The 23232-nt window shown below is 33.4% G+C and overlaps 1 protein-coding gene across 1 annotated transcript; it reads right to left on the reverse strand.

Moving 5' to 3' along the window:
• Nucleotides 1–4620: 4620 nt before the first annotated feature.
• On the reverse strand, nt 4621–6896 carry LOC121220326 (uncharacterized). Its single transcript, XM_041100005.1, has 2 exons — nt 6446–6896; nt 4621–4796 (listed from the first exon to the last, which is right to left on the reverse strand). The coding sequence occupies exons 1-2, from the start codon at nt 6894–6896 to the stop codon at nt 4621–4623; spliced, it is 627 nt and encodes a 208-aa protein (XP_040955939.1).
• Nucleotides 6897–23232: the final 16336 nt, after the last annotated feature.

Raw genomic sequence — 23232 nt, forward strand, 5'->3', positions numbered from 1 at the left:
GAATGATAAGGGGACATTGAGGAGATTAGCTATTGACTATGTCCTAGATGGAGAGATTCTATACAAAAAAGGAAAGGATCGAGTACTATTGAGATGCGTGGATGCTATGGAGGCTAAGGAAATTTTAGAAGAAGTCCATGAGGGTATTTGTGGAACACACGCCAATGGATTCACCATGGCTAGACAGATCATGAGGTTTGGATATTACTGGTCCACTATGAAAGGAGATTGCATCAATTATGCCAAGAAGTGTCATAAATGCCAAATTTATGGGGATAAAATGCATGCGCCTCCCTCACATCTTCATTTTATGACCTCTCCATCGCCTTTCTCCATGTGGGGGATGGATGTCATTGGGCCAATATCGTCGAAAGCTTCTAATGGACATCATTTCATTTTTGTCATTATTGACTACTCCACTAAGTGGGTAGAAGCAGTCTCATATACTAATGTCACGAAGTCAGCAGTCAGTAAGTTTTTGAAGAAAGAGATCATATGTCGATATGGAATGCCTGAAAGGATCATATCTGACAATGCGCTGAATTTGAACAACAGCACAATAGCAGAAGCCTGTAAATAGTTCAATATCAGACACCATAATTCGTCACTATATCGTCCAAAAATGAATGGTGCAATAGAGGCGGCCAACAAAAATATTAAGAAGATTGTGGCGAAAATGGTTGAAACTTACAAGGATTGGCATGAGAAGTTACCATTTACTCTTCTGGCTTACCGAACATCTGTCAGGACTTCTACTGGGGCAACACCTTTTTCTTTGGTTTATGGAATGGAGGCAGTTTTACCTATTGAGGTTGAAATTCCTTCTTTCCGGGTATTGGCTGAGCTAAAGTTGGATGAGGCCGAATGGATCCAATCTCAGTATGATCAGTTAGAACATATTACACACTTGAGAAATTAGTTTAGCTATATTTTTCCAAGATTGTAAGATTGCACAAGGTGCCACTCTTTATCATTTCTGATTGAGTCCTGAGATTTACCTTCAGATTTTGAGGTAAATTACATGATGCTTTGGGTACGAAACTAAATTTTAGTATTGCGTTTCATCCTTAGATAAAAGGTCAATCAGAATAAGTAATACAAATTCTAGAAGATATGTTGCGATGTTGTATTATTGAGTTTGAAGGCAGCTAGAAGAAATTCTTACTATTGGCTGAGTTTGCTTAGAATAAAAACTATTAGGCAGGTATTAAAATGGCACCGTATGAGGCTTTATACAAACATAAATTTAGAACTTCGTTATATTAATCCAAGCTAAACAAAAGAAAAATAGTTGGGACCGATCTTATTGACGAAACTGAGGATAAAGTCAGGGTCATTCGAGACTATCTAAAAGTTGCATCAGATCATCAAAAATCGTATACCGATTTGAAAAGAAAAAAGACATTGAATTTCATATTGGTGATAAAGTATTTTAAAAGTCTCGCCCTGGAGAAAAGTTCTACAGTTCGGCAGAAAAGGGAAGCTCAATTCGAGATTTATTAGGTTGTATGAGATTCTTGAAAGAATTAGACATGTAGAGTTGACCGCCTCCGGACACACCAGCATCCAGAGTAGAAATCGTTCACAAAAGATATAAGAAAATGGTATCCACAAGTGTACATGTCAGGTTGTAATATAGTTTACAACAGAGTAAGAGTACTTCGAGAATCGTATCCAAGGGAGGCGAGTACTAAATTGATCTTAAATTAAACATAAACAGATCTATTTAATATTCTAATCAGATTATAGTACTAAAGATCAAAAAGAGAAGGGTTTAATAAACTATCTTAGAAACAAAAAAAGAAATTAAACAAACGAAAGGCAAGAGATCAAATAAGGAAATATATATATCAAATCTGGGCATGGTTGATTAGCTCACTATTGTAATCTTAAGTAACTGTCATCTCGAGTTTTCTTGTTTAATCAACTAGTTAGTACCCCAATAGGATCTTCTGATACGTCCACTGAAATACTGAGTGGGCAAGAACCACTTATCTTCTGACCTCACAATCTAGGCCGATATAGGTTTAAGGTGTTTACAGATTGGACATACTAATTTTGGGTTTATTCCCACCTTGATGACTTTTTAGGGTTGTCAGGCCTAGAGTTTAGGTTCTTCTTGTCCTGAACAGCTAATCCGTTAAAAAATCCCTATAAAACAATTAATTCTTCATACCTCGATTCACTAATCCCTAAGAGGAGGATTAGTTCCTCATAGATCTAAACAATATGAACTGGAATAAAATAATTAACATAAAGAAATATTTCAAGAATAAAGTTTAGAAAAAGCCTGATTGTATTGAATTAAAGCACAGAATCCTCACAGAGTTTAAGAATAGTTTAAGAAATCTATTTTTTTCCCGAAAATAAATAACAATAATGGAAATCAAGTCTTTACCCTAGAAGAAAATAAAATCTACAATCTAAAACTAAAGAGAAAATTATACAAAGGAGAAAGGTTATTTTTAACATGTGTTAGCTGAGCCTATTTATAGACATATGATGGTCGTTGTCTTTAACCTTAGGTCAGCTGATGTTCCCAAGCTTAAAGTTGGACTGTGTTATTTTTAACTACCCTTGGCTCGTATTCATTTCTCGTACAGAGGCAATTTCGTGACACAATAGGTCCTGTGTAGCGACATTAAGGGCAATATTTTCAGCTTAAGGGCATCTTCAGGGGTATGTCGCGACACCGAAGGTCGTCTTGGACTCCTTCAGTTCTACTCCCTATGTTGCGACATCTAATGCTTTGTGTTGCAACCTAGCAACCAGTATTGAGTTATTATGTCTTTTAATGGTCTTCTGCATACTCACAAAGTGTATTAGCTCACCCTTAGGCCTCTTTTGGCCCCTAAGGTCAATAAAATACTCAAATAACACATTTTATTACACTTAACTGAACTTTCTGAAAAGTAATTAAAACATAACAAAAATGCTTATGTTCAAGCTATTAAAGTGCAAAAAATAGTTTAATTTGTTACACCAAATTATAGTAGATCAAACTCCCCACACTTATGTCATTGCTTGTCCTCAAGCAACACAAACAAAAACAATAAATCAAATGACAACACCTGAGCAAGTATGGTACAAATGTTAGCTTTGGGGCACATGAATAGGCATTTCATATTCACATATAATCTTGGCATGAGATTTAATTGACTTACAACTTTTTATATTAGACACCTAATTTCTGTACATTACAAAACATACAAGCATTAAGGGTTTCAAATGTATGAATCCATCAATTACAAATAATTTGATTATCCTAGCAAAATACAAAAGGTTATAAATGTAATTATTCAGTGTGATTTCGAATTGTGAATAAATCTACCTAGATCACATAGGACTTTTTGGCTTGTAACGGTCTAAGGCTTAGGACAGGTATGGATTTCATGAATGGCAAGCATCAAATAATTTCAAAGACGAAGATAGTTTGGCACATCATATTGTCTCTTATTAATCCTTTCCCACTCACTGCCTTATATCTCCTTCTCTCACCTTCCTTATTTCTTCACATAGGAAATAACAGTCTAATATAACAATTACAGTTAGCTCACAAGTTTTTGTACACTGATAAGTAATTTTTTCTACTTTTGTGACATTGTCACATTTTTTTCTTTTCAATACATCTCACTCGCAAACATTTTTCTTTCTTTTCAAGTACTTTTTCCACTTGTTTTGATTTTCTTTTTGAATCTTTCTTTTGTTGCACATTTGAGTTAACCTATAATCACTATATCACACTAAACCCTTCTATTTCACTCTATTTTTACAAAATCTGTCATAATGTATCTACTTAGCCCTTAATAAGTATGGCTAGATATCTATAGTAGTGTAGTTCAAGACCAACAGAAAAATGATAAGTACAAATTTATATTTTGTCTTGGGTTTTTTTATAAAATTTCATTAAAAAGTGTTTTCTGGCTCAAAAATAGGTACTAAGTATAAATAACAGGTTTAGCTTTCTGGCTTTGGGTGTAATACAAACAATGCCTTAGGTCATCCCTAGGTATCGTAATATTCATAACTCTATTTAATCAAACAACCACAAATTCACAATTTGTCATTCATACTAGCATGCTCGTTTCCTTATATTCTCTATATCATTTGGTACATTTAATTTCTTTAATGCCTATTTACAGTGTGATATATAGAAGTCAGTAGTCTAATAATAAAAAATTTAAAATCACCTATCCTCATACAAAATTTATTTGTAAAAACAAGCAACCTATGTACATGCTCCTAACCAATCACTTGTATTTCTACAAGCTCAAGCACACAAATGACAAGAAAAATCAAGAAAAAGCATAAAAATTTAAAACAAAAATTTTCTATGTTACCCTCTCACACTTTAGATAAGACATTGTCCTCAATGTATAGTCCCAAAATAGATAAGGAAAGAAGTTACCCGATTGATTGCGATAGTTCCATTAGCTAATGGTGGGTGCTTCCTTCATTGCTCGTTGACAAGTCTAATTATTGTGCATCTACTTTGCATGGATATTTTATAAATAATTTAAGTTCATTAATTATAACGAACTACAATGCCCTAAATTAATGAAAACAAATAAAATACTAAAAAACTAATTAATTTTCCTAATTCTGTCTACTAAAATAGAACTAATATATTAACTTGATATATTCATCATCTTCTTGAAGTCCCCTTCTCTTCCTTTCCTCTTGTGTTTTCTGCAAAATATCAAATTGTTTATAAACATCATCTTGGAGCATTTTCTTAGGAGGATTCACCGTTTTGTCCATTTGCTCCATAGGTACTCCTACTTTCTTACATAGCTCTGTTATCAGATAAGGAAAGAATATTCCTCTTTCCAGATTTCTTACGCATTCAACCATGTTCCTATATATCCAGGTATCGATACATATTTTTTTCTTTTGCAATATTCCATATGTTATGATAGCATGGATTGGATTGATGTTGGAAATGTCAATCGTCAGCCAAATTTTTTAGCATACGAACGTAATCTAAATTTTGGCTTTTGGTGTCATTAACGCTTGGTTGAATGTTTCCGGCATTGTTGTGCCATTTTGATATGTCCACATCTCTTTTCCTTCTATCAAAAACCTCAATATGTCCTCTATATCGACGTTTTTTAACTCCTTGAAATATATTTTATACAGGTAATCGTGATAATAATATAGTGCATCATAAAATTGACAAATAATTCTTTCGATTACCAGGACATTAACCCCTCTAACCTTGACAGAAAAACATATCTCATAGAATGGTCTTTTTGCTTCCCTCTCTTTTAATTCTAGATAGAATTCCTGCACTACAAAAATTACTATGGGTTCTTCAAGTAGCAAACAAAAGTTAGTCCACTCCTTTTTTGTTGTGACTTCCCATATGCCTTTACAATTCCTCATTAAAGGATTGAAACCTTGTTCCTGAATAAAGTATAAGGTTGTAACCGTTGAAGGTATTTATCTATGTAGCTTTCCTAGAATTCAATAGATGGACTTGAAAACTTTAACAAAAACTTACCATTCTTTAGATCTACTCTTCTACTATAGTCTTTTGTTCTGAAAATTAATGAGTTTTCTATAGATAAAATAATGAGTTTTTCACATGTTGTAGATGTTGAATAATCTATTTATAAAGAAAATAATAGCATAATAAATAGTTATAATAAAATCCTATTTAATAGAGATTTAAAAAGTTATAATCCTAATGGAACTAAACTAAACAAACATTAGTGGTTAGTTTAAACTTGGATAGCCGAATTTACGCAGTGGTGTTGCGACATCCCTTAGCGGTGTCGTGACGTCGAGAATAGTTTACCTGTTTTGAAGATTGTTCAATGTCACAACATAAGGTTCTGTTGTGTGACATGTGAGTCAGGTCTAAATGTTTCCCTTTTTGTATTAAAATCCTCATTTTTGTCACCTTCTTCATCGTCGTCCTTTTCATTTAGCCCTTCAGTTCCCTCGGAACGCTATATGGATTTATATTGTCGAAAATATGTATCGACAACTATATTCATTGTTACCCCAAAATAATGTTTTATACATTGCCAATTTACGAGGAAATGTTTCCCCTCTCTTTCGATGAGTTCTATTGCTTCGTGAAGCGTTACCTAGTTTATAGAATATGAACCAGCCCATCTTGATTTAAGTTTACCAAGAAAAAATTTCAACCTTGAATTTAACAATAAAACTTTTTGCCCTGGTAAGAATTCTTGTCTTCGAATTCTAGCATCATGTCAAATCTTGCTCCTTTCTTTGTACATATTGGCATTCTCATAAGCCAAAAAAATGAAAATTTTCCAACTCTTGTACTTAGAATAATCTTTCTTTCTTTGCCAATTCTAGATCAAAATTTAGTTCTTTTATCACCCAATATGCTTTTTTCACCCAATATGCTTTTTTTCTCTAGTTCAATTGGTAAATGATAATTTTCTGTAAACTAATTTGTAAGGGGACATACCTAGTGGTGTCTTATATGCTGTCTTGTAAGCCCATAATGCATTATCCAAACTTGCTGCCCAATCTTTCCTATTTGGGTTTACTATTTTTTCTAAAATTTGTTTGATCTCATGGTTAGAGACCTCTACATAACCATTAGCCTTAGGATGGTACGCTGTTGTCATTCGATGACGTACACTGTACTTAGCCAAAACAACCTCAGACTGTTTACTGCAAAAATGAGATCTTTCGTCATTTAGCAATGCACATGAAGCTCCAAATTTGGCGAAGATATTTTTTCGCAAGAACTTAACTATTGATTTCCTGTCATTAGTGGGTAGAGCCACAGCCTCGACCCACTTTGCGACATAGTCAACAGCTACTAGAATGTATTGATTCCCAAAAGAACTTGGAAATGGGCCCATGAAGTCAATCCCCCAAACATCAAATATCTCTACTTCAAGTATCCCCATTTATGGCATTTCATCCCTTCTTGATATACCCCCAGTTCTTTGACATATGTCACACTTTTGTACAAACTCGTATGTGTCCTTGTTCATGGTTGGCCAGTAGAATCCCGATTGAAGTACTTTTTGGGTGATCCTTTTTCTGCAAAAATTTCCTCCACATGGAGATGTGTGACATTCCTATAGAATATCAACTACTTCTTCTTTGGCTGCATATCTTCTTACTAACTAGTCAACACATTGTCGGAAAACATATGAATCCTCCTATATATAATTTTTCACTTCATGCAGGATCATTTTCTTTTGTTGTCATGACAATTTTGGTTAGAAGACAAACCTATATAGTTTACATAATCAACATACCATGGGGGAACATTATTTTTTACCCTTACTTTATGGATATCCACCCTAAACAACTGCTCGTCAACAAAAGTTTCTTTAATTTCTTCTGATTCCAGTTGTTCTATGTCATTCACTATTCTGGATGAATGGTCTGCAATTTGATTTTTTGTTCATTTTCTGTTCATTATCCATATATCAAATTCTTAAAGCAATAATCCCTACCTCATTAACCTAGCTTTTTTTTTCCTTTTTCTTCGTAACATACTTTAATGCTAAGTGATCAGCGTACACATAAACTCTATTTGCCATCAAATACAGCCAGAATTTTTCACAAGAAAAAATGACTGCAAGCATTTCCTTTTCATTTGTAGTGTAATTACACTGTGTTGAATTAATGTTTTGCTTGCATAATGAATAGCTCCAAATAGGTTATTCTTTTTTTGTCCTAGCATTGCCCTTACAACATAGTCACTAGCATCGCACATTATAATAAAAGGTTCTAGCTAATTAGGAGTAATAATTATAGGAGCAAAAATAAGTTTTTCTTTTATTACCTAGAAAACGTTGATGCATTCTTGGTTAAATATGAACCTTTTTGCAATAATTGATTCAACAGCTTAGAGATATGAACAAAGTCTTTGATAAATCATCTATAGAATCCGAATGTCCCAGAAAATTTCTTACTCCCCAGACTGTTGTAGGATTTGGAAGAGTTTTAATAACCTCAATCTTAGCCTTGTCAACTTCTAACCCCTTCCTCAATATTTGATGCCCTAAAACCAATCCTTTCTTAACCATGAAATGGTATTTTTCTCAGATTAATACAAGGTTGGTCTTTTTGCATCTATCTAAAACATTTTTAAGATTTTCCAAACATTCTTGAAATGAGTCCCCATATACTGAGAAATAGACCATGAATACATCCAAACACTCTTCTAGTATGTCAGCAAAAATAATCGTCATACATCTCATAAAGGTTGTTGGGGCATTACAAAGCCCTAATGGCATTCATATGAAAGCGTAAGTACCAAAAGGACATGTGAAGGTAGTATTTTCTTGATCATTCAAACGTATTGGGATTGGATGGTATCCTGAGTATTCCTCAAAGAAACAATAATAATCCTTTCCTGCTAATCTATCAAGCATTTGATCAATAGAAGGAAGTGAAAAATGATCTTTTTTGTTGCATCATTTAATTTTTGGTAATCAATATATACTCTCAAACCAGTAATTGTTCTTTATAGAATTAATTCATACTTATCATTTTCAACCATTTTCAATCCACCTTTCTTTGGCGCACGCTACATAGGACTAACCTATTCACTATCGAAAATGGTGTAAACAATTTCTGCATCTAACCACTTAAGTAACTCTTGTTTTACCACCTCCTTCATGGCTGGATTAAGTCGACATTGTGCATCCACTACTATTTTTCCATTCTTCTAATCAAATCTTATGTTGACATAATGCAGGATTAATCCCCTTAATATCAGTGATTGTCCATCATATGGTTTTTTTCTGTCCTTAAAACACTTAATAAAGCCTCTTCTTATTCTAAACTTAGCCTAGTAGCCATAATTATTGGTAGTGTAATTTGGTTTCCAGATGTCCGTATTTCATGTGCTTCGACAATGGTTTTAGATCTAATCCTAGAGGTTTAACAATGGGTAGTATCATTTTTGTTGTGCATAAAGCAATATGTTCCACTTGCCTTTTACTTTGCCTCCACCAATCTAGTTGAATCGTTGTCTCAACATTCACTCGTTCACTATCATCCCATTTTTCTTCCTCTCATTCATATTCATAATTAGCCAATTCTATTTTAATGGACTCCAGTTTATTACACTTTTGGTCCTTTGTTTTCATTTACCCTGGTTCTAATTTTTTATGTGTTCCCCAGGAAAATTCGTTTTCACTAAATCTTTCTAATATTCCCATTACTTCTTTCCTAGTTTTATTCCAGATGCTTCCTCCAGTCATGATATCAAACTTTTTCCTATTTTGACTATTCAATCCATCATAAAAATGTTGAATTTGCACTGCAAAATGTAAACCTCCACCCAACACTAATCTAATAATGGTTCGAAATCTTTCCCAAGCTTGTCCCAATTTTTTAGTTATGAATTGTTTGAATTGAAATATATTCTCACACACACTAAGTACCTGAGTCATGGAAAGAACCTGATGAAGGAAAAGTTGCACAAAATCTATCCAAGTAGCAATAGTGTCAGGCGGGAGCACATCAAACCAAGTTTTTGCTTTTCCATTCAATGCAAACGAAATTAGTAATAATTTGATACTGTTTGGTGGTACTCTAGCGTAAATAATAGTACTACATATATATTCAAATTATCATAGAAATATTATAGGGTCCTCTTTTTTAGGCTCACCAAATGTGACATTATTAGTAATCCACGTTAGTAAGGAAGGATTTAACTCAAAATGCGAATCATAAATAATAGGTCGAGTGATACTAGATCACAACCAATCTATATCAAAGAATGTCCCTAGTGTTTGCATCACACCTCTTAAACTTTAAAGCTGAGAAGAAATGATACAATACTAACAGTCTATGAATTTAAGTTTCGTATCTATAATCTAAAAATTTCCTAACTATTCTATTAACATGCAAAAGTTAAAACTAGTACAATGACGTTACCTCCCCGTTAGTGGCGCCAACAACTTGACTGGCTCTGGACTTAGCAACACCGAGAGTAGAAATCCTACACAAAAGATATAAGAAAACGGTATCCATAAGTGTACAGTTCAGGTTGTAATATAGTTTACAACGGAGTAAGTCAGTACTCTAAGGATTGTACCCAAGGAAGGCGAGTACTAAATTAATCTTAACATAAACATAAATAGATCTAATTAATATTCTAATCAGATTATAGTACAAAAGATCAAAAAGGGAATAGTTTAATAAACTATCCTAAAAACATAAAAGGAAATTAAAAAAACAAAAGGAAAGAGATCAAATAAGGAAATATATATATCAAATCTAGACATGGGTGATTAGCTCGCTTCGGTAATCTTAAATAACTGTCATCTTGGGTTTTCTTGTTCAATCAACTAGTAGGATCTTCCGATACATCCACTGAAATACTAAGTCACCAAGGACTACTTATCTTCTGACCTCACAGTCCAGACTGGTTTATGGTTAAGGTATTCACGGATAGGCCATATCAATTTTCGATTAATTCCTACCTTGATGACTTCCTAAGATTGTCAGGCCTAGGGTTTAGGTTCTTCCTATCTTGAACAGCTGATCTGTTAAGAATTCCCTACAAAATAGTTAATTATGAATACCTCCACTCGCTAATCCCCCACGGGAGGAATAGTTCCTCATGGATCGATCTAATAAAAAATATGAACTTGAATAAAAGAATGAACATACAGAACAATTTCAGGAATAGAGTTTAGAAGAAGCTTGATTGAACTGAATTAAAACACAAAGTCCTGATAGAGTTTGAGAATCTTTTCAGAATCTGGTTTCTTCCTGAAAATAAATAACAATAATGGAAATAAATCTAAACCCTAGAAGAAAAGAAATCTACAATCTAAAACTAAAAAGAAAATTATACAAAGGAAAATGGTTATTTTTAACATGTGTTAGCTTAGCCTATTTATAGGCTTAGGATGGTTGTCATCCTTAACCTTAGGTTAACTGACATTCTTGAGCTTAAAGTTGGATTGTGCAGACCAAAACACCCTTAGTTCGTATTAATTTCCTATACAAAGGTAATGTCGCGACACACCAGGTCCTGTGTCGCAACATTGAGGGCAGTATATTAAGTTTTAGAGTATCTTTAGGGGTATGTCGCGACATCCTTAGGCTATGTCGCGACATTGAAGGCAGTCTTGGACTTCTTCAATTCTGCTCCCTAGGTATCGCAACTTAGTGATCAATATTGAGTTATTATGCCTTCTAATGGTCTCCTGCACACTCACAAAGTGTATTAGCTCACCCTTAGGCCTCCTTCGACCTCTAAGGTCAATAAAAGACTCGAATAACATATTTTCTTACTCTTAACTAAACTTGCTAAAAAATAAATAAAATATAACTAAAATGCTTATGTTCAAGCTCTTAAAGTGTGCAAACTAGTTTAAATGTTCGAGCTCTTAAAGTGTAAAAACTAGTTTAATATACTACACCAAATTACGATACATCAAACGTATTGATTAGCTCTGCGACCAATCACTCTGCCACTAGAATTAGAAAAGATACACAATGTTTTTTATGTGTTGATGTTGTGTTGTTATCGTTTTGATCCCTCAAATGTGATTTCTCCCAATGAGGTTGAGTTACAGCTTGATTTTTCATATGGTGAGGAACCAGTAAAGATTTTAGCTTGGGAAGTGAAAGAACTCAGAGTTAAAAGAATATTGCTAGTGAAAGTGTTGTGGCCTCGACATGGTATTAAGGAAGCTATGTGGGAACTTGAAAAAACCATGAAACTTCAATCCCCTAATCTATTTTTAGGTAAAAATTTTGAGTACAAAATTTTCGACAAGGGAGAGTTGTAACAGCTCATTTTTTAGTGGTGCCAAAAATGGTTGTTTAAGAACCCCATTTTTCGATGATCGAGTTAGTAAATATTATTAATTAATACTTACGAGTCTATTTTAGTATTATTTTGAATTTTGGTTTGACAAATTTATTAACTGAATAGTAGTTAAGGTACGAGTGTTTTGACCTTAAAGTCAATTGTGTGGAAAAATGATGTATCAGGACCTCGTTTCAGTAAAACAAACTCTTAAATGATTTTTTTTTAAAAATTATGGATTTATTATATAGATTAATTAAATTTTGGATAGGAAAATTTATTGAATCAGTGATTAATTGAGGTACAAGGACTAAATCATAAAAGTGGTCAAAGTTCATCGTTATTTATTTTTATTTGTTTATGGTCTGATTTAGTAATTAATTAAGTTCTAATGAGGTAAATTAACAACTTTTAAATGTGGTAACTAGATGGTTAATGTTATTATTCTGATAAGATTATAATTTTATAATTAAAATTGTAAAAGGGATTAAAATAAAATTAATAATAAAACCTTTATTGTTTGGAAAGAGAAAGATCACCTTTCTCATTTCTTTCCAACACCAAAACCTCTTAAGACCAACAAGGGAGAGAATAATTTTAGGGTTTCAACAGTTAATCCTTTAATTGATCAGGATTTAAACCAGTCGGAAGATATTCGTGAAAAAGGGGAAATTACGTACAAGGGGAAATTGTTAGTTGTTATTTTTGTCAGGTAAGTTCATATGGCATAATGATGTTTGGATTCTTATGTATTTTATATTATGAGAATGTATATAAATTCTACTGAACTTTGGATTGTTACAATTTAGTACTAAATGGTGATATTTGGATTAAATTGAAAAAAAAGGTTAAATATAAACTTACACGATGGAATTACTCTGATGAAACTTTGTAAACGTATTGTACACATGGTTACAAGTTGATTTTCGATGATTCCAAGATCCATCATTTGTTGCGGACTCGAAGACACATGTGACATGGGTTTAGCTTGGGCAAGTAACCTAATGTCGTTTTATAGGTTTAGCTCGGATAGGTAACTTTACATGTATAAACAACTGTGGCCAAATATCTGATGTGCTGATAAAGGTTTAGCCCGGACAAGTAACCTGACACTAATATCTATATTCATCTCGAATGAGCAACCTGAGGTCCTTTTAAACATTTAGCTCAGACATGAAATGTATTTGATGTTCAAATATGATAGTAATGAATGATCTAAATATAGACTAGGTATATAAGTATGGTTACTTATTCAATAAATAAAATGAGATTAAGTATACATATGTGATTGAATGATGGATTAAGTGGGTTTTAAATAAATGAATTGCTATGATTAGTAGTTTAATTATATGTGTTCTAATGTGAGTTAAACTCACCTTAATGTGATTGTGCTTTGATATGTTATGTAATTTTTGTTATATGCATCAATTTAGCCTATGTACTTGTTATATGAGGTAAGTTAACCGTTTATATTTATATGAGCTTACTAAGCATCTCGTAATGCTTATTCTATCGCTTTTCCTTCTTTTTTAGATTTTGACTTACGGAACGTATCGATCAGATCCTCGAAGAGTTCACTCTATCCATCTCCTGATTCGGTAGGCTTTAAATCATTTGAGTTTGGTTATATATGGCATGTGTGTAGTAGTGTCATGTTATTTGTAATGTTAGGTATGTTTTGAGACATACTTGTTATCAACACTTATTCCAAATTGCTTATGTTTACAAATTGGGTGCCATTTGGTTCACATGTATGGTTTGGAAATTAAAGCAAGTGAAGTGTGTATGAACTAGTTTTTAAATGAATGGTATGGAAGTTGTGAATGGAATATGTATGTTTAGTATCTATGGATGCAAGAATGAGCATGATATGAATTGAGGTATTGAAAGGTTGATTACATGTAATGGTATACCTAGCTTTGTTGTGATTTGGTGCCAAATGTGGCATATTAGTTTTGTGGATTGATTAGGTGATTTTAAGTTATGTATTGGAAGTATTTTGGTATGGAATTGATAGGTTTTTAACATGTGTAAATGTTTCCAAAATCATTCTTTAGCCTATTTGAAAGTTTGGAACTGAAGCAAGCATCAAATGGTAAACTTTTGCCAAAACAAATTGTGGCGTCCTGACGTTCATCGTCTCTTGTCGCAATTTCGGCCAACAAAATGTGACATCCCGACATCAAGTGGTCCAACGTCGTGATGTGACATACTATTTTAGTGATGTCATGACGTGGATAACATCCCGTTACGACGTCAAGCCTATATGTTTCAAACTTTTCTATTTAGTTCTTGCTCGTTCTAGGGTCAACTTTAGAGCTCACAAAAGCTCGTATTAAGCTCGAAAAAGGTTTAAATTTGTTTTGAATGACTAATATAATAATATTTAATGATTCTCGATTCTAATTATCTGTTAAAGGTTTGTAATTGTTTTGTTTTGTACTATGGCATTATGTAGCTCATTCCTGATGATTGGGACAAACTAAGGGTGTTACAATGATAGTGTGATGTCCCAAATTGAGCTAGGCTTCAAGTCTCCCCGAACCAACAATCTATGCACAAAAAAATGCATAAGCAAATACTTCTTAGTAAGTTCAACTCTATAATAACCCTACATAAATGTAACACCCTTAAATCGTATCCGTCACCGAAATAGAGTTACGGAGCATTACCAGAGTTTGCAATTCAAACGGATAGAAAATTTCAAACATTTCATAACATATCAATAAGCATATTAAAACCAAGTCAAATCATACATATTGTCCCTTATACGAGCCTTTGAGGCCCTAAATACGCAATAGAAACAAGTCGGGACTAAATCAGAAACTCAGGCAATGTTTCAAAAAAGAGTAAAAATTTGCAACACTGCAGAGGCCACACGGTCGTATGGCTAGGCCGTGTGACTCACACGGTCAAGAAACACGCCCGTGTCTCAGGCTGTATGGGCATTCAAAATAGGGACACACGGCCGTGTCCCACCCCGTGTAACTCTCTGACTTAGTCACACAGCCAAGCCACACGCCCGTGTGCTAGGCCGTGTACCCTTCGAAATAACCTCACACGCCTGTGTGCCAGGCCGTGTGCTAGGCCATGTAACAGCCTGACTTGCAACCCTTTAAAAGCTACAGGGGACACATGGCCGTGTCACCTGGCTGTGTGTCACACACGGCTGAGACACACGCCCGTATCTCTACCCGTGTGGACAAAAATAGGTAATTTTACAAGCCATTTTTCTCACCCAATTTGCCATGTACCTATAACCAACTTTGCATATATAACCAAGCCATAATAAAGAATCCAAATCAAGCATAAACAAGACATATACATATGGTATAGTTTCATACAACCAATATGCCCTTAGGCACCTCAATGACAACATGTAAATATGTTCAATCAGGCACTCTATTTGTCCAAAATACTCAACTAACTTACATGCACATTTGCACCAATACATACCAAATAATTTACTTACCAAAACACAACCATTTGGTACCAAAATGCCATTCTATAATTAACATCAATAGTCATTTAAGCTATTCAAACAAAGTACCAATTCTCAACAAGTCACAAGCCATATTAATTATGCATATTTATCTATCATTTCATCTTCCATCATTCAACCACATTGATCAAACCATCAACCTTATTAAATCTAATATTTACATGCCAAAACCAAACTCATACCATCATCAAAATACCAAAACACAAGTCAAACAAATGGCCATTCCAAAAACTAAACATATAGGCCAACATTAGCCAATATACCTATACATGCCATAATAACAAAAATTAAATATCCAAAAGTACCAAAAGAGCCGGTGGATAGTGTGATAAAGCTCGAAAAGCTTCCAACCCGAATGAGCTTCTAATTTACTATAAAACACGGATAATAACATAGAGTAAGCATTTAAACTTAGTAAGTTCGTATAACTTAGAATTTAACTTACCATTTAATTAAGTAATAGGTAAGTACAAGGCATATCCCAACACATTTTGGCCAAATGCCTAAGAACATATTCACCAACCATATTAGCCATGTAAATACATATCTGAACCAATAATGATGGATGAGCTCAACAATTAATCAAGTTCCATATACAAATATCATCCATTTCATATTTCTATATATCATGTAACATAATTTCCAAGTATTTCATGTGTATACCTATAATAATTCATATCGAACTCATATCATTTCATATCAGATTTTTTCCCATTGAACCATTTAGAATACCGTTGGATACTCGGGATAGCTTACACATAGTGTGCTAGCTCATTAACTGTAATCCGTCAATTCATGTACATGTATCGTCATACGAGCTATGAATTGGTATGCTGACTCGAGTTGTAGATTGGTATGCTCTCATAAGCTATAAATCGGTATGCTCTTACGAGTTATAAATCAGTATGCTCTCACGAGCTGTGGAGTATCCGCAACACATGTGGGACCTCAACCAAATCATGTAACAATAATGACATGTCATTTGTATCCTACGAATTCCTATGGTTCAAACGGGGCTCGATAATTATGTAGGACATTTTATAACATTATATATATTTCAATCCTCGGCGAGTATACGTAGATACGAAGTCGATTAATCTGAGACTTTCTCTTTGCCCCGATCTAACTCCGTACGAGGTCTAACTGGATCTATACGGATAAATTTAATTCAATTCAACATATAATTAATTCAATTTAATCCAAAACATATTTTTGGAAAAATTACCATTTTACCCCTATACTTTTAATTTCCTTGCAATTTAATCCCTAGGCTCGGAAAATTAAATTCATGCAATTTTACCCCTACCCAAGCCTAGCCGATTATTATAAAAACTTATAGTAGCCCACATATTTCATAAATTCACAAATTATACCATGAATTTATCACATTTTTCAATTTAACCCCTAATTGACAATTTCATCAAAAATCTCTTTACAAAAGTTGTTTATCTAACAACAACCATTCAATTTCTAACATCAAACTTCAAAACTCATATACATGCATCAATGGTAAAACGCTAATAGTTTAACAATTTCACAAATTAGTCCCCGGGCTAGCTAGATTAAGCTATAATGATCCCGGAAATAGAAATCATAAAAAAATGGGACAAAAATGCATACCTAATTGAGCAAAATAAGCTTGCCGAAACTTCAAGCTTCTATGGCTAGGTTTTCTCTTCAAATTCGGTGGAAGATGATGATAATGGATGATAATAGTTTGTTTTATTTAATTAATTATAACTTTAATTACTAATTCCCAAAATTAACCTTAATAATTCATTCAAATTTCAATAATGCCAAACCATTAAAATCCACTATCAACTCTAATGGTCTAATTACCATATAAGGACCTTCACTTTATAATTATATAGCTATTTAATACCTTTAGCTATTAGAACTCAACTTTTTCACTTTACGCGATTTAGTCCTTTTTATCAAATTAAGCATGTAAATGGTAAAATTTCTTAACGAAATTTTTTATACGGTGATACTGTTATACTGTAGGCAATAAAATAATAATAAATATTTTTTTTCAATTTCAAATTTGTGGTCCCAAAACCACTGTTCCGATTTCACTGAAAACGGACTGTTACAATAAATGTGCGTATGACCCAAATTGGCATGTCAACTATATCCTAACATTTCTACCAAGTTTACATGGTCACAAATATCTAGTCAAAATTTACAACAAGTTCATTTGTCTAAATTTAGAACGTTCCTAGGCATTCATGTTTTCCACTTTACATAGCTCATGATCCCAACATTTATTCACATTATGCTTGTCAACCATGTTATTGTACACATGTAAAATCCTATTTCAAATTTCTTATTATCAAAACCAATAAATATACCTTTTAAAGTAATAACCATGTTTTCATGCTATCTTGCCTATCATATTAACTATATTGATCTTCCTACCATAATTTCACATTCAAATAATACAGTAAATACATTAAAATAATTAGTATACACAAAAACATGAAAGTATAATAAGTTCCATGATAACTTGCCTTTCCCAAAAGTAACAAAATGGATTGGGGCTTCTCTAAGGCCTTCAATCCATCACTTTTTTCCTTTCCCTTTTTAGAAACCAAAATCAACAATTTTCAGAAAATATTAAAATAACATTTATTAATCATAATAATGGCTCAAGAACCATTCCAAAGCATTTAAACATGAATTAAGATGATGGAATGCTAAGATATCATGAACTCTTACCAAAAGCTCTATCTTCTCTCTCTAGCTCAACCTTCCCACACTAAAGCTCAAACCCTAGGTATGTGGATAAAGAGAATAGAGATGAGTTTTGGTTTAAATATGGTTTCTATAAGGTAGTTTTACATGAAAGTGAAAAAACAATGCAAGAAAATGGTGGGTGTGTAACGCCCTAAACCCGATCCGATTCACTGGATATGAATCTCGAGTGTTACATTTTCCATTTTAGAATTTTTGCTGACTCATAAATTTTACAACTCAATTGGCAGATCTTTTAACTGAATTTGCATATAAGGCACAATATATAATTACATTAACCATGATTGGCTTTACATAATGATAGTATGACTTAGTTACATAATTCTAATAATTTATTTCTAGGTTCTATCACTAGCTTGACCATATCACTGACATGGACTATATATAATCCTAAGCCTTATAAATGATTCTCTCAGTTGCTTACATTATTCCCATCAGACTTGATCACGCCAGCCCAAGCTCGCTGTGTATGCATAACAGCCCAACTCGCCACACCCTTGGCATAGCCCTGGCATTGTCTCTCCTAGCATAGTCCCATCTTTGCTTACCTATGATATAAAAGCACAGAAGTAAGTTCATGCGAACTTAGTGAGTAAACCTTCTTTTACCTGAATCATGTTCGAAAACTCTATTTTCTTCTATCTTCTTGTATCCTTTCTTCGATTTATCTTTGACAGATACATCTCTAAGGTTCCATTCATCTTGCCATAGGTGTCACATTAAATGCTAAGATCATAACTTACCTTTCATGACTCCTTTAACCATTCCCACTTTAGAGGACCTTACAGATAGGATACTCTTGGCTCGCCACTTACACTGGCAGACTCAAGCTTCTCTGTCCTTACCTTGATACCATACGGGGTTCACCTTAACACTTTATACAAAACTTTTCCTTTAAAATTTTCCATGGATTCCTTTCTCTTCGTTCAGAGTCTGCCACAAAGGCCTTTCTTTCAAATGGTTAGCACAACAATTATTTTTTAGACTACGCCATTAAGGCGATCCTTTTCAAAGATAGCTACAAGGGCTTCTATGCTCAGAGATTTGTCATAGAGGCATTTCCTTGCAAAGGTTCGCCAAAATAGGCTTACCTTCCCTAAGTTTTTCCATAAAGGTGTTCCTTAACATTCAATACTCACCACAAAGGCTTTCATGTCCAGAGTTTTGCCACAAAGGCGTTCCTTAACATTCAGTACTCGCCACAAAGGCTTTCCTATCTAGAGGTTTTCCACAAAAACATTCCTTAACATTCAATACTCGCCGCAAAGGCTTTCCTGCCTAGATTTTTGCCACAAAAGTGTTCCTTAACATTCAGTACTCACAAAGGCTTTCTTGTCCAGATTTTTTCCATAAAGGCTTTCTTGTCCAAAGTGTTGCCACAAATGCGTTCTTTATCTGGTGTTTTAAACGATATGGAGTTGCCTAAACTCACTGTAACACCCTTAACATGTATCCGTCTTTGGATTAGGGTTGCAGAGTATTACCGTACAAACGGAACATTTAAACATAAATTTCATACACTATCATAAACATATCATAAACCAATCATGCATGCACATTTTGTCCCTAAATTGAGCCCTCGAGACCTTAGAAATACTTTAAAAATAATTCGGGACCAAATTGAAATTATTTGAAAAGTCTAAGAAAAAGTTACAAAACTTTGGAAATAGGGGTCACACGACTGTGTGCCCCACACAGTTGAGACACACGCCTGTGTCTCAAGTCATGTAACCTTTAAACTAGGGACACACCGGCATGTCTCAGTCCATGTCCTCGCCCATGTAACTCTCTGAGTAAGGTCGCACGCCCATATGCCAGGCCGTGTTACTCTCTGAGTTACCCCACACACCCGTATGTCAGGCTGCGTAACTCTCTAATTTGCCCCAGATGCCCGTGTGCCAGGTCGTGTAACTCACTGACTTACATACAAAGGAACTCTTATATGACACAAGGCCGTGTCGCCAGGCCATAACACACGGCTGAGTCACACGTCTGTGTCTCAGGCTGTGTGGACTTAAATTTTCCTAAAATCAAGCCATTTCCTATACCATTTCATGCATGAACACTTAGGTCATTTGTGCATATTTTCAAGGCACCAAACCATGCCAAAACATACATTTATTTGCCATTCCAAAAGTCCTAATTCAACTAACCAATATGCCATTCAAAGGCACCTCAAATGCAGTCATCAAAACTTACCTAAACATATAAACTTTACCTAATTTCAAACATCAATATCTAGTTCAATACTTTCCAAAACATACCATAACTTGACCATAATCATACCAATTCAAAACATGCAACATAAGATAGCCACAATGACACAAACTAGCAAGGCATCAAATGTACCAACAAAGTTAACTTACACAACTTATACATACCAAACCATCAACTAAACATTCAACTAAATACCACTACAAGTCCACCTATACATGCAATTATAACCTTGGCCAAAACATTCAAAAACTACCGATATTTATGCTTGATAGTGTGACGAGCTTCCAAATCGATTAAGCTTCCGTTAATCTATAAGACATGGGAAATAACTACGTAAGAATTAATGCTTAGTAAGCTCGTATAACTTAAATAAAATTACCATTTCAATTTCATAATGTAAATAGCACAATTGTAATACCAACTAAACCATAAGCTTGGCATAATGCCTATACAACATCATAAAATACACAAGTTAGTTCATTTATACATGGTTCCAATGAATTCATCCATAACAAGTAATATACACATTTATTCACATCATTTAAATCAACATTCCCTTTCATAAGTTCATGATATGGGTTAGAACACTTACCATTTCATTTGAACACTTACCATTTCATTTCCTTTCCTTTACATCATTGCTCACACGAGCTGTGAATGGGTCTGCTCACACGAGCTATGGGTTAGAATGTAAGCTACATGAAGCTGCTAACACAATCTGTGGAGTATCTGAAAAAAATGTAGGACCTTAGTCATCGATAGGACATTTAAGACGAGCACCCGAAACATGAAATCCCTAATGACAAGTCATTTGTATCTTACGAATTCCTAAGGTTCAATTGGGACTCAGCATTCAACAATTCATCATAGCATTAATATGATTATACATCGATCCATTTACATTAAAATAACATAGTAAACATTCAAATTAAACAACATTAATACGATAATTGTTTATACGAACTTACCTCGACTATTAGGGATGTGAAGGTAAATCGAGCTAATCCGAAGCTTTTGTTTCGCCTAGATCTAGGTCCGTATGTGGTTTATCTTGATCTAAATAGACAATTTCAATCCACTTAATACTTATAGTATACAATTTAGTCCACATTTCATATTTATGCAAAATTACTATTTTGCCCCTAATATTTTAACTTTTCACAATTTAGTCCTTAAGCTCATAAATTGGAATCTAAGCATTTTAATCCCTCATTCAAGCTAAAATAATTTGTTAGGGACTTATATCAACCCAAATAAACCATCATTTCATAAATTTAACATCAATTTTTACCATTTTTACAAATCAATCCCTAAATGCAAATTTCATCAAAAATCACTTTACAAAACTTTTTTATTTCTCAACAAAGATTCATAATCTATCAATTAACATCAAAAAGCATTTAAGAACATTCATGACATAACCCTCAACCTTTAACAACTTTACTAATTGACCCCCGGACTAGCTAGATTAAGCTAAAACGACCTCAAAAACATAAAAATCATTAAAAACGGGGCTTGAAAACACTTACATACACTAAAGGAAGCTTGGACAAAACTAGCCCTATCTTTAATGGGGAAATTCAGTTGAGGAAGAAGAAATGAAGATGATACTTATTTTTCTTTCTTTTGTTTTAGGTTTTAATTACTTAATTACCTTTTTAACCTTTAAAAACTTTATTAATTTCATCAAAGCCATACCATAAACATCCACTAACCATACAAATGGTCTAATTACCATTTCAGTCCATTTTATTTCATTTTCATAGTCATTTAGCCCTTTTAACTAATAGAATTCCACTTTTACACTTTTTACAATTTAGTTCTTTTCACTTAATTTATCATGCAAACATCAAAATTTCTTAACAAAATTTTAATATGACCCAAATATAATCCTGTAAGATTAAAATAAAATAAAATAATAATTTACTCATCAGATTTGTGGTCCCGAAACCACTGTTCCGATTTCACTGAAAATGGGTTGTTATAGTCACACTTAGAGATAGTTTTGGTTATAATTATTTTATTTTGAGTTTGGGTAATAAGGAGTATATTGTTTGGGTTTGAGTTTAGTATAATATATTTGAGTTTTGGAATAAATATTTTAGAATATTTTATAAATTTAATAAGAAAGCTAAAACTTATTCAATGGTTAATATAATATAATAGTGAACAATAACAGATATTTTTGTTAATTCATATAATATCATAGAATGACAAAATTTACATACAATAAGCACTTTAATTATTTTAAATAAAATAAATTTATTAAATATATCTAATTTATGTTTTTTACAAGACAAATTTGAATTGTGTTGTCTATTATTCATATAACTAGAATTATGATAACTATAAAAAAAAAACTTTCTAGTTCACTCAAAAAAGAATGATCATTGTTAAGCTCAAAAATTTGATTTTCACTATCAAAATATATGGAATAACGGTCCCGGTTACTATCCCTAATTTAAAAGGTATCATTAGAAATGAAATTTCGAATGTCTTTGACGTCAACTAAATGATCAACCTTACTATAATAACTAGAGCTGTCACTACAATCATGAATGTTTTTATCTGTATCATTTCTAATCGGGTCTTCGTTTATAGTAGTATTTTCAACAGGACCAAGGCGGCTATCCGTTGATTTACTTAGCCCACATCTGTATTCTAATTCTCCCTTAGACAAGACCAAATTGAACCATGATTTTTCCATAGAGCTTTTTTGCTTGTATTTTCATGAAAGTGCAGTAGATGAATAGTCATTCGATGAAAAATCAATTGAATATTTTATTTTCTATCAGAATACGCATACTAGATACAATCACTAGGGTTATTAATGAACAGTGAGTGAATATTGAAAGAAACGATTCTCTTTTGTGAGAACCTAGAGTAGCAGTAATCATGAATGCTTTTATCCGTATCATTTCTAATAGGGTCTTCGTTTACAGTAGTATTTTCAACAGGACCAAGGCGGCTATCCATTGAT

Source organism: Gossypium hirsutum, chromosome D08 (assembly GCF_007990345.1).
Source record: "Gossypium hirsutum isolate 1008001.06 chromosome D08, Gossypium_hirsutum_v2.1, whole genome shotgun sequence".
Classification (NCBI taxonomy): Eukaryota; Viridiplantae; Streptophyta; class Magnoliopsida; order Malvales; family Malvaceae; genus Gossypium; species Gossypium hirsutum.